General features: G+C 49.6%; 1 protein-coding gene across 2 annotated transcripts; it reads left to right on the top strand.

Annotated features, from left to right (window-relative positions):
• The first annotated feature begins 163 nt into the window (after positions 1 to 163).
• PALB2 (partner and localizer of BRCA2) lies at positions 164 to 17891 on the top strand. 2 transcript variants are annotated; one of them, XM_075899930.1, is made up of 12 exons: positions 164 to 237; positions 4274 to 4333; positions 5236 to 6972; positions 7886 to 8637; positions 9934 to 10014; positions 11268 to 11429; positions 11978 to 12063; positions 13135 to 13296; positions 13490 to 13606; positions 13956 to 14043; positions 15412 to 15560; positions 17320 to 17891. In XM_075899930.1, the coding sequence occupies exons 3-12, from the start codon at positions 5448 to 5450 to the stop codon at positions 17531 to 17533; spliced, it is 3336 nt and encodes a 1111-aa protein (XP_075756045.1). In that variant the 5' UTR covers positions 164 to 237; positions 4274 to 4333; positions 5236 to 5447; the 3' UTR covers positions 17534 to 17891. The 2 variants fall into 2 exon arrangements, with proteins under 2 accessions (XP_075756045.1, XP_075756046.1); XM_075899931.1 differs by lacking the exons at positions 164 to 237; positions 4274 to 4333; positions 5236 to 6972 and adding an exon at positions 6984 to 7134.

The following is a 17891-nucleotide window of genomic DNA, read 5'->3' as shown; positions in this document are numbered from 1 at the left end:
GGCGTCACATCCGCCCGGGGGGCCGACTCGGCCAATCCCGTCTCAGGATCGGCGCCGCGCCTTCCACCCCGGCCAATCCGCGCCGCCGTCCCGCCCCCGCGGCGCGCGCCTCGGGACCGGGAGGCTGAGGCGCTTGGTGCGGCGGGGGGCGCGGAGACAGGCCCGGGGGGGCCGGCGCTGCTCGCCACGGAGGGCCCGGCGGCGGGGAAGGCGCTGACCTGGCAGCAGAAGGAGAAGGTGCGGGCGGGGCCCGGTTCCGGCCGTGCAGCCCGGGCTCGGCCTGTAAAGGGGCGCGCGAGCCCAGGCGCCGTTAGTGCGGGGGGGGGACCTGGCAGACCAAGGGCGGAGGGGACAGATCCTGTTCCCAGGCCCTGCCCCCCCCCCCAAGCATGGAGGGGGGCAGCTGCGGGCTCCTCTCAACCTCTCCCACGCAAGGGGGCCAGGGCCCAACTTCCACAGGGCTGGAGCAGCCCTCCTCTCGGGGGGGGGGGGGTGCAGCTACCCCGTTAACTGGTACCTGGTGACCAGTTACCCATTCACATCCCCGACATGATCCAGTTATGTAAGAGCGTCGCTAACTTCTTCAGAAAACACGTATTCAAGACAGGCTGGTGATTTCCACTCTATGGTTACGCTCAGATATTGTAGGAATGAAATAACCAGGTATTAGACGGCATGAAACTCCTTGTAAGGGCCTACAGAAATCCCTGACTGTGGTTCTGTTCTAAGAATAGCTAAACAGAGATCATGTGGTGCTCAAAAAAGTGCACATTTGTCCAGGAAGTACTGTTATGATTCTAAAACTGCTATCTGATGTGGTTGAACCTGGGGGCTATTCTCCCACAGTGTTCCTCAAAGGTACATGTACCTATGAGTGTGAGAATACTGTACCATATTTACAGATGTGTTATGCCTACGTGCTTAATTAATAGATGAGAGTTTTGAGGTAAAGGACCATTCAGCTTTAGAGAAATGGATAAATAAAACTAGTACACTAGTAAAAACATTTCCTGTGTCCCTGGTACTAATTGTATATGTTACTTTTCGGAGAGCCATTTTGATGAAGTCTTTACTAAATCTTAAATATACTCTGTACATTTGGCTGTGTGGTCAAGGAAGTGGAGTACATGGCTTCGTATTTGCTCATATATGACAAATGAGTCCATGCCATCTTATCTCACTGTAAGGTACCTGACTCTGGGTTCCACGCTTTGAGGCCCATAGTCTCAGATATGTTAGGTAGGCGTCTGTAATAAATCTCGTAATATGCCAACACTTATATATGACTTCCACTGTATTGTTGGAGACTTGTTCCATATGATTGATTTGAATGTGGCCATGTGCTATGAAGGGATATAAAAGCCTTCTCAGGGATAGCATAGGGGCTTATGAAAGATCTGAGTAGTTTATGGTAGTGATGTATGGACAGGTGCATGGCAGGTTAGATGGCAGGGTAGCACTCCATTGACCCCTCAACACAAATAAGTGAATTTAGTCAGATCACTTCTCAGACTGTGTAGTTATGTGTTGGAGGATTGCCTTCTGGTTTTACTGTGTGCTGTTATTGTCTGTTTATTATTGTATATTTTAATAAACAAGTTTAAATGTAAGTTTGATTCTCCAGACTTTCTCCCATGTGTGTTATTGTGAGAAAACTACATTAAGGGCCTTTCCCCTCCCACAAGGAATTAATAATCACTATTTCCTACCTTTACTTTTTTCAGTATGAATTTCCTTAATTTTACAATGGATTTTATAAAAATGGCGGAGAGATTTTGATAGTGAGAGAAGATAGGGAAGTAATATCTGCTCTTAGGCCAACTTCGGTTGGTGAGAGACAAAAGCTTACACGGAGCTCACCACCTTGAACTCTCCTAACTTTGTCTTGTATCCTGGGGCCATGTAACCATGAGATGCTTTGATATCAATTACAGGTTTCTAAACGGTACATGAATTATTCAGGCATCTGATCTGCTGATTCATTTTCAATGAATGAATGAAGCAAATCACAATACAATTATCATAGAATTGTAGGGCTCGAAGGGACCGGTTTTCTAGGCCAGGGGTTTTCAAAGTTGGGTCTCATGTGCACCCAGTTAAGCTGCTGGTGGGCCACAAGATGCTTTGTTTATCTAAGCGTCCATAGGTACGGAGCCTCGCAGCTCCCATTAGTTGCGGTTCCACCTAGCCATGTGAAAGACTAGTTCACTGTCTGATAAGCAAATGCTTATCCGATAGTCAACTAGTCGCTCCCTCCCTTTGCTGCCTCTATCAGATAGAGGCGGGGGGGAAGATGAGGTACAGGCAGTCCCCGAGTTACGCGGATCCGACTTATGTCGGATCCGCAGTTACGAACGGGGCCCGTCTCCCTGGTCTCCAGCAGATCAGGGAGAGGAAGCAAAGCGGCGGAGCACGCAGACAGCCCAGCGGACAGTCTGGGCTGTCCGCTGCCCGCGTGTTCCGCCGCTTTGCTCCCCGTCCCCTTGGTCTGCAGACCCGGGAGACGGGGAGCAAAGCAGAGCAAAGCCGCGGAGCACGCGGGCAGCCCAGATGCGTCTGGGCTGTCCGCTGCCCGCTTGTTCTGCGGCTTTGCTCCCCGTCCCCTGGTCTGCAGACCAGGGAGACGGGGAGCAAAGCAGAGCAAAGCCGCAGAGCCCGAGGGCAGCAGGACAGCCACGGCGCGTCTGGGCTGTCCCGCTGCCCCCGTGCTCCGCGGCTTTACTCTGGACGCCTGTGGTACAGCAGCTGGGGCGCTGCCGGGTTGGTCCCGTAGCGCTGCTCTGGGCGCTACTGGACCAACCCGGCAGCACCCCAGCTGCTCTGCCCCAGGCGTCCTGATTCAGCCACTGCTGGTCAGTTTCAGCAGCGGTTGAATCAGGACGCCTGGGGCAGAGCAGCTTGGGTGCTGCTGGGTTGGTCCAGTAGCGCCGAGGAGCGGCGGTGCTACTGGACCAACCCAGCAGCACCCCAGCTGCTCTGCCCCAGGCATCCCCAAGTCAGCCGCTGCTGAAACTGACCAGTGGCTGACTACAGGAAGCCCCTTCCCCGGGCTTCCTGGAATCAGCCGCTGATCAGTTTCAGCAGCAGCTGACTTGGGGATGCCTGGGGTTCTTAAGTTGAATCTGTATGTAAGTCAGAACTGGTGTCCAGATTCAGCCGCTGTTGAAACTGATCAGTTTCAGCAGCGGCTGAATCTGGACGCCAGTTTCGACTTACATACAGATTCAACTTAAGAACAAACCTACAGTCCCTATCTTGTACGTAACCCGGGGACTGCCTGTACTTCAAAGCGGCCACATCCTGGGCTCCACATGGTGCTGTCACTTTGAAAAGCTGCATGCAGCCCAGGGCCATCTGGGGTGTCCCCAGGATGTACATGGCGTTTCAAAGCATGTGTGGTGCTACCGCTTTGAAACGCTGTGGGAAGCCTGGCGTCAGGCTCCTCGTGGCATTTCAAAGGGGCAGCTCTGCGTGGAGCCTGGAGTCAGCTGCTGATTGTGGGCTCCACGCAACATTTTCGCCTTTGAAGTGTAGCAACAGCCCCAGGTGGAGGCGCTGTATCAACTAATCGAATAGTCAATACAAAATGCATTGACTATTCGATTAGTCCATTACGCAATACTTAACATTCTTAGTTCCACCTCATTTACGGATGTCTTTTATCTTGTGAATAGCTTAATCAGTCCTCCGTAAGCTTCCCAGGAATTAGTTAATTCTGGTTGATTTGAGCAATTGGTTGTGTAAAAATCCGCCTTATAAGGAACATTTAGATCTCAATTGTGAGTGTACAGTGTGTCTGCAGTACACAGCGACTTACTGCTGAAAGACCTCTCGGAAGTAGTCACTTATAAAGGGGTGTTTTAAGAGGCCCTTTGGCACTCAGAATGGGAGGGTGATCCAAGTACAAGCTGTGGGTGTGGAGACATGAAGGCAAGGAAGAGGCAAAAATTTCATATGGGAGGGGGTGTTGAGGAAAGAGGTGCACAGACAGAAATGGCCTTGGTTATACTAGAGTCTTATAGCTGATTTAAAAAAAAAAAAGAGTTTAGTATGGAGGCTGGTAAAGGAACATGGTCAGAGCAGTGGGATAAGAAAACTGGGGCAGATCTGAGACCCTTAGTACTGATCTTGAGCAATGAAGCGTTATATTTCTCAGGATGCTTGAGTCTTTGGGTGTATGAATTCTCCAGGGTTAAATGTCACTGCACAATTTTAGGCCTCGGTTTTCGCTTACATGGTATAATGTCTGTGATGTGTTATCTTTGTTTTCTAGCTGAAAGAAAAGTTAGCCTTCCTGAAAAGAGAGTACAGCAAAACATTCAACAGGCTACAGGTAAGTAAGCACCCTTGTCTGACCCTGAATTATTAGGTTTGCCCAACTCTTGTGTTTCTTAATGATCAATTTGGTGACAGGTGCTGAGATTTTGGGAGATATATATATATATATATAACAGTGCCAAGAATAAAATGCTGAGTCGTTGATTTATTGTTGTTTTAACAGCGTGCACAAAGAGCTGAGAGGGTTAAAAAATATGTTAAGAAAACGGTCGCAGAACAAAATCGATTGCTTAGGCAAGAGGAAACTGAGACTAATACCCCAGGTAACAATTCAAAATATAGCCCCCGGAGGTGGGATTATTTCTTCCTTTAACCATTTGGCATTATGAATAGAGCTGTGGGATCCCATGCTACTGTTCAGGGTAGTATAGCGCTGCAGCTGCCCATCATGCAGCCCTGCCAGCTATTGTGTAGTGGCCACCGGAGCTGGAACCAGGGCCACAGGGAGGCTGCCCTAGTAGGGACAGCCTCACTCCAGCCCCAGCTCCAGTCGCAGCACACCCGTTGTCTGCCAGACCAGTCACCCTGCTGCTGCGTGGGGAACCCAGCGGGAGGGCTCATTAGCATCTGGGGGCGTGGCCTGGCAGTGTGCCATGGCTCAGCAGGCAGGGATTCGTGGACCGGCAGTTGGGAACCGCTGCATTATACCATCTAGTTTCTAGAAGTATCGTTTCTTACCGAGCATGTAGCCATTTGGTGTTTGCTTAGTAAACTGAGCAAATAGCGTGTGTCTGCTTTGTTTTCTTGGCTGAAATATAAAATGTCAGTGGAATAATCTTTGTAGAATCCTTAGTGTGCAAATTTTGCTAAAATTTTCACTGGTTCTGCTTTGTTGCCTCCTGTCTCAGTGGGACTCTTCTGGGGAATGCTCTTCATACATTGCATTTGTTTCCACAGAACTGGTGGATAAACAGTCTCCCAATGCTGGTGATAAACCTGAAGCATGTGGGTTTCAGACCAATGCCTCTTCTGCCTCTGGCACTGAGAAAAAAACGTCTGTCACGTTTAAACTTGAGCCTGAATTCTTCAACAAGGAAGTTAACCTACAGAAAAGTTCACAGGCAGAAATCACAAATAGGGACCAAGAAGATGTCCTCTCTGGCCTCGTTATGTCTGTTACTGAGGAGAGCCAAAATCAGCTGCCAAGGAGTGGAATGGCTTTGGTCTCACGGGGGAGAGAATCCGCTTGTGAAGTGCCACCAGTCAGTGCTGGTCAGAGGTTGGAAAATCAAATGGCCAGTGCAGAGGAGCTTGGGTCACCAGTGTTCAAGGGGAGGAATACCATCTCCAGCACCAAGAATAACATTCCGACAGCCCTCAAGCTGGTCATTGTGAGGGAAGAAAAAGATTTAACTCCTCAAGATCCACGGGTAGGAGATTGGCAGGAAATGCCCAAAGAAAATGTATTTCTGAGTGTCCCTGAGCCACGTTCATACATGTCGATGGGTGGCAGTAACGTTCAGCAGCCTTTGTCTCCATGTGCCGTGGACATCTGTGCCAGCTGTGAGCCAACAGCACCGTGTTTAGTGAGCGATAGCCCTGTTTCATTTGAAAACGTGGGTGATGCAGAAAAAGAACTTGCCTGTGTAGAAAACAAAATGGAAAATGTGTGTGTGGATTGTGAAGAGTTATGTAGGTCCTTGGATTTATCTGCAGATAATCAGCCATCCTCAGCAGGCAGAGGCAACCCTAGTCTTAGAGAACTCAGAACCCATAAAGAAAGAAACCACAGTGAGCCCAGTAGCTCAAGGCTGCTGAACACTGATGCTGTTCTGGGAAACGTTGAAGAACATTTGGAGAATCCAGAGGCCCCGAGTGAAGCAGGGTCTCCTGTCCTAGAGACGACGACTCCTGCAGCAGAAAGCGCACTGAGCTCTTGCACAATGATCGAAGGACTTCTCTTTCCCGTAGAGTATTATGTTAGGACAACTCGGCGTATGTCTGCCTGCCAGAGGAAAGTAGACCTGGAGGCTGTCATTCTCAGCCAGCTGGGCAGGAGCAGGAAGGGGCTGCGAAATAAACAAAAGCAGCTAAATTCAAATTCAGATCAGCTCTACCAAGAACCAGCCCAAAGCGATGTGCAGGCAGGGGGCACTCCGTTCCCTTTTCTAGGCGCAGAGAGTGACCCAGTGAGTTCGAGCAGCTCTCCGAAATCTCTCCCTTCCTCGGGGGAGAGCTGCACTTCCAGTGGGTCTCTTTCTCAGAAGAGTATTGTTAGTACACGACGAGCTAAAGGAAGAACCTGGCGGAGAGGAAGGGGCAGAGGGGGTTCTACCTGCAGACCTGCCCTGGATGCGTCGCAAGCACGTCCTGATAATTCAGATCTCATAGAGCCGAAGGAAAAGAGTGCTCGCATCTCAAGCGATTCTCACAGTGCAAAGGAAAACTGCGAGGGTGACCCAGAGAGCTCATCAGTAGGAAAAACAAGGGTGCTTGTCACCGCAGAAGCAGAAATGTCAGGCATTATATGGCCAGCTGAAGCTGATCTTCCTGAGGGAAACCAAACATTTGGCAAATGCCATCAGCCTCCTTTAGAACAGATGCAAACTCCACTGCCCGCAGTTAAAGAAACTCCACCTCGACATGATCTCCCAAGTACCTCTGTGAAACGTAAAGCGAGACAGGGATCTAAAGGTACCCGAACATCAGAGAGTTCCATGATAGGGCTAGTACCCACATTCCGGTGTGTTCTTAACCCAGCTTTGGCTCTTATTTTCTTAAACTTACCTTCCTGCTTTTTTGTGACCTTTTTTGCTACCGTCGTCTTGCTGGTGGAAGTGGTGGCATCTTTCGAAGGTACCTTTTTGTGGTCGAGCCTCCTGTAGATATGGTTCCTTCGGTTCCATATGTTAGAGTCAGGAAAATTGAGGGGAGAGTTTCCAACAAATAAACATCTCAAAAGTTCATTTTCTGGGCCTTCTGTGAGCCCTAAGCTTCTCCTCCCATGCTCTGCCTTGGTTGCTCACTGCTGTGAAATAGATAAGAAGCAGTGGCTGGGGAGCTTTGTGGAGAATATTTGGGCCAGGTACAAGGTGTGCTTGAGTCACACGGTTACAATACTCACTGCATGTGTGCAAGGCTGGGATTTGCACAGATGTGCCCCTCTCTTAGTTCCTTTAGACACCAGTCACCATAGTATCCAGGCATCAGCAGTACTTAAGTGCTGACAAAGTGCTTGACACTTTCCAAGGCACAATTAAAAAAAGACTTGACCCTAGGAGCTTACAATCAGCAGTTTGGAAACAAGAATCATTGGCGGGGGGAACGTTTTTAACCAAACAGCTAGCGATGCAGTCAGTTCCAGCAGCCTCTGCCGGAGGAGTCTAGCTGGAGTCCGAAAGCAGAGTGCCTTGCCTTGAGAAATGCATAATTGCCCTGAAATGTGTCTCTGGGAAAATCTTACTTCTGGTGCGAAATACCCAGAGGCTGTGTTTTACTGCATGAAGTGAGAGGAGGGAATTGCATGTCCGCTGGGTATTTGTACAACAATGTGACAGTCTTGCCTCTGAGTTCTCAATTCCGTACTATCGTGTGTTCCTGTTTCTAGGTAAAAGAGGGCGCAGTCAACAGATGGGCTTGGAAGATCTGACTCCTCTAGGCCGTCTTGATCTGGATCCTGTGGCCTTTGACCCTCCCTTTCACTTCCAGAATGAGATGCTCAGTCTCAAGTGGCTGCCCTCTAAGCTGGACATCAGAGACTTTCATTTACCGGATGAGGAGTTTGGTTTCCTTAAATTGGAGAAACTACAGTCCTGCCCAGTGAAAGAGCTGGAGCCCTTTGTTGCTTCCGGGTCTGGACGCGGGCAGCACCATGCTGGAGGCAGCGTGAGGCTGGGGGACGTGAGACACACAGTGAATACAGAAGGGAAGAGTCCAGAAAATAGCTTTATGTCTCCTGCAAAGGTGCTGTCGCCTACACAGCATCACTCAGCAGGACTGTTGCACAAGAGCAGGCTTTCTCCAAGGGAATTGCTGCTGACTCCGGCAAGTACTGTCTCAGCTGATGCCATCGCCCAGCGTAACTCTCAGATTCGCCTACCTGCTTTCCCTGTCTTGGGTGCGACCCCGGCCGTCCTGTCACAGTCTGACACGCTGTCTGTGCTTCCTTTGCAAGTGAAAACCAGTCCCTTCAAAGAGCCAGCCAGGTATGGCATGGATGGGAGGGAGCGTAATAACTCCACAAGCGTGTTGCACTCAGAGAGCTGCAGGATGGGATCTGATGGCATCTCTGACGAAGCCATCACCCTCAAAGAGCATCAGCCAGCAAGGAGCAGCTCCCCGGAGTGCTGCAAGGCAAAGGTAAAAGCAGAGCCCCCCAGGCAGGGAACACCCGAGCAGTGGTTCTGCCTAGGCGCCATCTTCCCCCAAATCTGTTCAGGGTTAGGGGCAAGGGCTTTCTGCCTGCTGCTGTTTGCTGCCAGGGCCGTGGTCTCCCTTAGCTGCCTGTTTGCCAGTGAGTTAGTCCGTGCCATCCCCGCCTTCCAGCAGAGCAAACCCTTTAAAATCCCACTGGCTTAACTCGAAGCAAAGGTAGAGTGTATGGGAGGTTGTAGGAGTGGAGGGTCTGCCCGCCCTAGTCAGACGGGTGCTTAGCCGCTCCCACTCTCCTTTTTTCCCTTCCCCGAGGCAGTCCTCAGTATTCTTCGTTTACTCTCCCCCGGCGCTTGACGCTTGGTTTGGCTTTTATCACCGGGGTGAGGGTGTAGGGGGGCCCGGGCCCGCCCTCTTTCATGGGCCCCAGCTCAGGGCCCTAAGGACAGGTTCGCTAGATCCTGTCCAGCCGGCGGGGCTAATGCCCGCAACTCACCGGCTCCAAGCCCCGCCCTGAGCTACTTCCTACCCCCCCCCCCCCCCCCCCAAGTCCTCTCCTGGCTCTGTTGTGGTTCCACGGGGCCCAGCCCCCCCTCCCCCCAATGACTTCTCTCCCGGGTTGCCGCCTCCTCTCCTGGGCGTCCCCCCCGGGTTGCCATACCCAGGGTTTAAAAACCTGCGCCGGCATCTCCCCGGCATGACGTCACCGGCTGCCCATGTCACGGCCGGCACAGCGCCCGCCCTCTCTCCGGGTGCCGGCAGTACAGGGACCGCACGCCGCCTGCGCCTCCTGGTCTGCCCCCAGGAGCACAAGCGCGACCGCGGGGTCAGTGCAGGGTGGGTCTGCCTCCGTGGGGTGGAGGCCGCCCGTCCCGTCACAGAGGTAAATTCTAACCATGCCAGTGAGCAGAATGGCTTGGTCCGGGTACTGAAAGAAAGGCTCTCAGCTGGAATTTTGTAAGGACAGCATTAGAGTACAGAATAGCCAGTGCAAGAGATGGGAGTGGAGAAAGGAAGGTGGAACTGCTTGCAGAGTGGTGATCAACCAAACACATTTGCTCTTTGTGAAGAGGGGTTGTAGGAGGCAGGGAGGACGGGTGTCAAGAGCATTCAAAGGAGGAGATAATCTTTTGTTTTCCAAAATGTATTCGTACAAAAGAGATGTTCATAAATCTGCTGCCCAGCAATCTGACGCAGTAAGTGTAGTCTCTTGTCCGTACTGGTACCGCTGAGCGTAATTTGCTGAAACTGTTTATAATCAGTCTGTATTTTTTCTTTGTACAGGACAAAACGACAGCAGAGCAATTGGCTGTAGCATTGAGTGACCTGGGAGACAGGAGCTTGCATCTGGCCTCAAAGCTAAAGGTTGGGAAACAGTATTTTGAGTTACAACCACAAATTGACTTTTTAAACAAAAAGTATTTTTAATCACTGAGACTTTTAAAATGTGTTTTTCTGTAGTAATAGAATCATAGAATCATAGAGCTGGAAAAGACCTCAGAAGGTCATCAAGTCCAGCCCCCTGCTCCAGGCAGGACCAATCCCAACTAAATCAACCCGGCCAGGGCTTTGTCAAGCCGAGACTTAAACACCTCTAGGGATGGAGACTCCTCTACTTCCCTAGGTAACCCATTCCAGTGCTTCACCACCCTCCTAGGGAAATAGTTTTTCCTAATATCCAACCTGGACCTCTCCCACCACAACTTGAGACCATTGGTCCTTGTTCTGCCATCTGTCACTACTGAGAACAGCCTCTCTCCAGCCTCTTTGGAACCTCCCTTCAGGAAGTTGAAGGCTGCTATCAAATCCCCCCCTCACTCTTTGCTTCTGCAGACTAAACAGACCCAAATCTCTCAGCCGCTTCTCATAGATCATATGCTCCAGCCCCCTAATCATTTTGGTTGCCCCCCGCTGGACCCTGTCCAATGCGTCCACATCCTTTTTGTAGTGGGGGGCCCAGAACTGGACACAATACTCCAGATCTGGCCTTACCAGAGCCGAATAAAGAGGAATAATTACATCAGTAAAGGGGAATAATGACATAATTATTAATAGCACACTATTGCACTATAAACACTGCAAAACAAGAGGCCAGTCAAAAAATACTCTGGCAATAATCAGTCAGCCCCCTTGTTGTCTTTTACAAAAAGCAACTAAAGAGCTGATACAGAGCCAGCAGGGCAGGGTGGCAGCTGCCTCCCCGGGAGTCGGTCCGTGCCGGGAGCCAGCTTTTAAGCTTTATACTTTGGAGCCTGCAGTGCGGGGCGGTCGCCAGCTCCCTGGAAACGGGCCGGCATTTGGCATGTAGCTGTAACGGGAACTGATACGTTGATGCTTATCAATTAATCGTTTAAGCGGTTACACTCTTACATCCCTGGTGGCTAGATTGATGGGTATCCATTACTTCTAAGATGAAATTGCCAAACTCATTTTCTTTATGGCCTAACTGGCATTGGGATCCAGGACTCCAAAGTCAAAATCAAAGGCACTAGCCCCCAACTCCAGATTTCCTTCACACTGGCACTCTGGCAGTGATTTCCTGCCAGAGTCACCCTGAATCTCCAGGCTGAAGATCTGTAGTTATTGGAATAGCTTCCGCACTGTTTTGTTTTGAGCAGAACCCCTCAAGTTCCTGTGCCGTGGACGTGAGCACTGTCTGGTGGGAATCAGCTGGCTGCACGGAACTGTGTATCCTCACTGCTTGTGAGACTTCAGTCTCTCTGTGGAAACCTCTGGCTTCCAGCCAGTGGAGAAAGGCGTATACCTGGCACCTTGCAGAGGTAAATTAAAGAGAAGTTTCCTTTTTACTGTAAGGTAGTTTTCTGGTAGTATTAGGCCACTTTGCAAGATGCCCACAACCTGTAGACTCCGAAAAGGGAATGTACGTTCTTTTACACAGTTGGGCAGATCCTTAGCTGGCACATGTTGGTGTAGCCCCCCTGAAGGAAGCTAAGCAACTAAATTTGCACCACCTTAGAATGCAGCCCAATATTTTGAACAATTCAATTTCATAATAAATGTTAGTTCCTTACAGTTGTATGTTCCCTACTGTTAGTTCCTTACAGTAGACCTCCACATACTGGATATTGATTGTACAGCAGCATGACTTATTTGTGTCCCCTTCATGGCCTTAAACTACTCAACTTCTTTTGATATATCCTTGTCTTCCCAAAAGTCATTGCCTCCTGTTTAAGGTAAGGACAGAGATGGTGATTGTTGATTCTCTGCTGCATCTAACTGTGCTTCTTTTTATGTAATGGGGCGAAAGTCTATCCGAGAAGGAGCTTATGGATGTCCCTACCTAAATCCCTGTCCTTTGTCTTCACAGATTCCAGTAATACAAATTGTTCCCTTGCCAGATGTCTGTAATCTTGTGTGTGTTGCCTTGGGAGAGCTGGAGATTGGAGAAATAAGGTGAATGTTGCTGGATATGTGTGTTTTTATTGCATATTGAACACTTCCAGTCTCATTTCTCCAGCTTGCCCGCAGATAATCGTGTATTACTTGTGCCCAGTGTTCCCTCTCATTTGTTATGTCCGTGGGAGGAATGCGTTTTGTGATGTGCACTGATTTGGAGGTAATGTGTGACACGCAATGTCTGTATTGGTGCACATCATAGAACTCATTCCGCACACGTACAGTGCAGCGGGGGAGGGCTGAGGGGTTAAGAGTGTGAGAGGGGGCTCGGGTGGGGCAGAGGGTTGGAGGGTGGGGCGGGAGGGCTCTGGCTGGGAATGCAGGTTCTGGGGTGGGGCCAGGAATGCAGGGTTTGTGGTGGAGGAGGTTGCTCAGGGCTGGGGAGTGGGAGGGAGAAAGTGAGTGCTCTAGATGGGGATATAGACGTTAGGGTGAGGCTAGATTTGAGTGGTTTGGAGGGGGTGCAGGCTGCCTCTGGGAGAGAGGCCTATCCTCAGCCCTCTCTCCCCGCAGAAGCTTGGGGCCAGGTAAGAAGCATCTCCCCATGGCCAGTGGGACCTGGCTGGGGAGGGACGCCACTCTATGGCCCTGGCATGTCTGGGCTAGGCTGGGGAAAGGATGGAGAAGCAGAACCTCTCTCCCAGATGGGGCAGGTTCATGCTGGGGCTGGGTTGGGTATTGGGAAGGGCACCTCTCCCTTAGCCGTGACCAGTCCAAGGTAGCTCTGCACTGGGGCCGGCAGGCAGAGGCGCCTCGCTCACTGCAGCTCTGAGCCCCTGCACGGGGCTTAATATGCAGCTGCACAGCTTAGAGGGGACTTGGCTTGTGACCACCTCTCTTGCCCAGAGGCCGAAGCACTCTTGCTGATGGATCTTTTAAGTGATCTCACAAATAATAAAACATCTTTCAAAATAGATTTTTTTGCCTTTACTCAGAGGTCTGCAAGGATTCTCTTACTCCTCATTTCCTCCCTCTGGTTCAGATGTGACTGCTTAGAAACAGGCCGGATTTGGGTTCCATTTCCTTTTCCTTCATTATGATGTGGCTTTCTGTTCTGATCTGGTTTAGGCTCTTGCTTTGTTCTTCCGAAGATGGCTCCTTAAAGCAATCGCTAATGAGAACTGGGAACATCAAAGCTGTTCTTGGGCTGACAAACAGGAGGCTGGTCAGTAGTAGCGGGGCCCTTCAAGACCAGCAAATCGAGATAATCTCCGTTTTGGAGGCAGGGAGGTAAGCAGTCTCGTATTTGTGCTGTTCTCAGTATGGGGATGGGAGAGCCCTCTGGAGATGTCACCAGTATCTGTGGAGCCAAGGGGATCGTATGCTGTCCTTCCTGGAGTATTGCTGCATGTGACTCATTCTCTGGAGTATTGAAATCTGAAGGTTTTCCCCCCTCTACTGTTTATGTTCATGTGCTCCCCAGAAGCAAAGAGAGGCAGAGTTTGATGCCCCCAGAAGAAACCATTCTGGCATTTGCTGAGGTGGAAGGGATTAGAGATGCTTTGGTTGGCACCACTGCCATGAACAACCTTGTTATTTGGTAAGTACTTCCTCTGAGATGACACTATCTCCCCGGGGCTTTTGGGGAGGAACTGTAGCGTGTGGGATCAGACAGTAGGAGGAGAGGAGGATGCACAGTGATTTTGGCTGTAATAGCTAGTTATCAGTCCTACATGGTGGAGTTTGCTGCTGGTTTGCCTATGCCACATTCTAGTGCTGCTCACGGCACTTGTATGTTGTATCCTTTTCCCTTTCCCATTATCTACCACCTTATTGGAGTGGTAATTTGTTGGGATAGCACCTTGCTCACTGGCACTACTGCAGTCTAAATACTAAGTATAAATAAGAAGGTTTATAAAAGTCGGATGATCTGTTTCCATTTTCTGCAGGAACTTGAAAACCGGCCAGATTCTGAAAAAGATGCATGTTGGTTATTCCTACCCTGCCTCCATCTGCCATCGTGCCTATTCTGACTCTGTATGTATGTGAAGCAGTGTCATTCTGTTTGTGCTGGGAGTGCCTGTGACTGGGGTTCAAAGGTGTAGTTGTCTAAGGCCAGGTCGATGCAGGACCTGGAAGGTTGGGCTAAGGTGCACAACTCCAGCTATGTAAAATACAGAGCTAGAGTCAGTTTACCCTAAACTGAGCTCGGCAGTAGGGAGGCTGACAGGGAGCAAACGGGCTCATTGCTTCCATTACTCCTCACAACTGACAGGAATACCTGCACTTTCTGGGGCCACCCTCAGCGTTTGATTTAGCAGGTCTTAATTAGACCCACTAAATCAAACACCAGAAGATTGATCTTCAGCACAGCAAGCAAAGACATGGCCTAAAAGAGGCTCCTGGATTTAAGGACCTTTTTGTGTTCAGGTCCACAAAGAAAAGAAAAAGGAGTTGGTTGGTAGTGAAGAGGTTGAATCACTTCTCTCAATTTCTTGTTCTTTTCACAGATATATTGGTTAAGCAAAAGAATAACACACCCCGGGGAAGGGGGGAGAGAGTGAGTGAATGTGTGTGTGTGTGTGTGTGTGTGTGTGTGTGTGTGTTAGAGCTATCATTTATTGGTGGATTGCACACTCAGCCTTTCCCGATTCACAAATGGTTAGCTCCCACCACAGTGATGCTACAGCATCGTCTTATAATTGTGAAATTATTCGATGGTTACATGCACCCCAAAGACTCAGAACTTGATCTAAACCCACAAACTTGTGTACGAACTTGTGGTTCCAATTCTGATGGATCTTCCCATTCACTAGCACCTCTGCCATGATTCCTGGATGTTTTGCCAAGTTGCATTCTTAGGATTTGTGAGTGAGGTTCATTTCCTCCTGTAGGTGTATACATTTAATGCTTATGAATGTTTGGATTAATAGCACTTGAGCCAGATCAGCGGGAGATTCAAGATCTGTCTCCCAGTACACTCTGTCCTTTGCCTTGCCTTGAGCAGAAGCTGCCAGTCGCTTCTAATTGTGCAGTAGTTATGTGAACAAATGGCTAAGGACTAGACTGGGACCAACACACTCATTTTTGGTGTGAGTTAATCCTGATGGGAGGTTAGCTGTTTTGAGCTGGAAAAGTGCCTAAATTCATTGTGTTCCTGACTTGTCATTCCACTGCACCAAATAAATCCTAACCAACCGGCCTCCCAGCAGCTCCTGATTTGTTTGTATTTAATTGGATAAATATTGGGAGTGGTAAGTTCTTACTGCTTACAGCATCAGCGGGCACCGGCTTCTGATTACAGGCAAGAGTTTTCCAATGATTGATTGAAAAAACCCACCCCAGCTTGTTATTGTTTTTCTTTTAACTTTTACTCTACTGACCTCTTTTTCCTTTGTAAATCAGGGCCTCTTGTTTGTTGTTTTAAGTCACCCACATGCCAAAGAGAATGAGTCCTGTGGAAACCCTGCATTCCGGGTGAGAGCGTTCAATCCCAGGACAGCCAGAAGCACTGGGGTCATGTTCTTCTCCCTCCCTCCTGGACACAGCGGAAGGCAAGTACCTCAGGAACAACGCACGTATATTTCTTAGACTATTTTATAAGCAGAAACTTGGACTCATTTAATGATCAAAGGAGCCCAAAGCTGGCAAGCCACGAGGGGCCATTTGTCCTCTCGCTGATGATAGTGAGGTTGCGATAAGTCACTTCAACCTTTGTCTGTACCGGAGATCCCAGTGAGGGTGTTGCCCATTTCCTGCCTGTTTCCTGACCATGCCTGTGAGCTAACCTCTGAGCTCCCGGTGTCAGAGGATCTCCCTGGTGTGCCAGGAAAGAGCCCTATGTTCAGGCAAGGGAATTTACTCCCTTGCAGGCTTCACGCTTTATTTGCTTTCATAAAATGTTTCTGGGAGGAGAGATTCTGTAGCAGAAGCTGTAATTTTCTGAATGCTCTGGGAAAATGTAGGCAAATTAACACTGTAAATACTTAAAACTGTTTGAGAGTCTTCTCTCTGGATGTAGGTACATTAATTCATGAGTACATTGCCATTTGTAGCTAGGTGACCTGTATCTTAAATCTGGAGATAAGACATTTAGTCTCCAATCCTTCAAATAGTTACATGCGTAAGAAAAGTTACACAGGAGTGTAAGCGTTCGCAGATTGGGACTGTAGAACGTGGTACTGCTTAACAATTGACTTCTACCTCTCCTGGTCAAATGCAATGAAGATGACTTACAACGTCATTATATTTTAGTTTCCTACCATTAGCTTACGCCAGGGGTGGGCAATAGTTTTTGTTGGAGGGGGCACTCCAAGAATTTGGTAAGTGGTCAGGGGCCGCACACTTCCATGATATTAATGGAGGAAGTGTGAGGTCTGGGCTGTAGGCTGCGTGCAGAAGTGAGCTTTGGGTAAGGGATTGTGATGCAGGAGGGTGTGTGGGGTCTGGGAGGGAGCTTGGGTGAAGGAGAGTTGTGACCTCGGAAGGGGAGGGAGGTGCAAGGTGCAAGAGAGGATTCTGACCTGGAGGAGAGGTGCAGGTGGGAGGTGCTCTGGCAGGGGGTTGTGACTTGGAGCTAGGGTGCAGGGATTTGGGATATGGCTGGGTGGGAGGGGATATGGGTGCAGGAGCCGAGGGTGCAGAGGGTTTGGGTTACATGGGGTGTAGGGGTGCCGGAGGTGGGGCAGAGTGTTGGGGGGAGAGAGGGGGTTGGGTCCCAGAGGCAGGCTCTGGCTGGAAGGTGCTTATCTGGGCAGCTCCTGGCCAGCAATCTAGCAGGCTCCTCAACCAGGCTCCCTGCCTTCCATGCCCCTGCAAACCGCTCAGAGCAGTCGGCTGCAGGGGCCATGCGCTGTTCTGAAGGCCATGAGCCCAGTGGGAGAGATGGAGGTGTACTTTGCGTGCTGCCTGTCGTGCAGACAGGCAGCTTCCACTGGCTAATTTCTGGACAGTGGGAGCTGTTGAGCTTGTGCTGGGGGCAAGGGCAGCATGTGAAGCCCCTCCCCCTCTTCTTGGACTTGCAGCATTCAGAGAAACACCTGGCCATCGCAACGGCTTCTGTGAGCAGCATGCAGGGGCGGGGAGGAAGGAACGTGCCTGAGGTTCCCGCTAGCCTGTGGGCTGGATCCAGGGGCTTGGCAAGGCAGATTTTGCCCGCTCTCTGGCTTGTGCTCTAATAGGTTTCTTTCTATTTAAGAGGCTCTGCCATGCGGAAAACTTGTATTTCTTTTACATTCAACAAATCGGAAATAAAACCTGTAGAATCTTGTGCGATGGCGTTGTGTAGACTTACTCTTCTATGCGTTTTGTTAGGTACCTGGAAGGTGAAGTGAAGGGTGGCTCCGCGGCAGCTGTGCTAACATCTGGAACAATCGCAGTGTGGGACTTATTTTTAGGCCAATGTACTGCTCTGCTTCCACCAAATACTGATGGGAAATGGTCTTTGGTCAGGTGGTCAGTCACAGATTCCTGTCTCCTGGCTGGACAGAAAGACGGAAGCGTGTACATGTACCATTATTCACTGTAGGGAATTGAATGGGTAATACGATGGCTTCTCAAAGCTAACAGAGTTTGCACTGATAATCTAAAGTAAATGGAGCAGTTTAGGATTTTAAGTTGAAAGAAGATTCTTCAGTGTCATCTGTTCGCTTTCCCACAAGTATACTGAGTTCACAAGGTCTGTAAGATAATGCTGGTCAACCTGGCTGACTTGGAATGTTTCTTGTCCTGTTCATTAGATCTGTGAAGCCAGTGGCATGCTGTTTAACAGAGATTGGCTAGATCTACCTGTTGGCATTCAGGGTTTGTACATTTCATTGTGAAAAGCATTTTCAGTGGATTATTTTGATGTAAGATGCTATTAAACTTTATTTTTGTAAACTCTG

The sequence above is a fragment of the Pelodiscus sinensis genome, chromosome 16 (assembly GCF_049634645.1).
Source record: "Pelodiscus sinensis isolate JC-2024 chromosome 16, ASM4963464v1, whole genome shotgun sequence".
Lineage (NCBI taxonomy): Eukaryota > Metazoa > Chordata > Testudines > Trionychidae > Pelodiscus > Pelodiscus sinensis.
The sequence above is the reverse complement of the archived record's forward strand: the minus strand, read 5'-3'. Positions and strand labels throughout refer to the sequence as shown.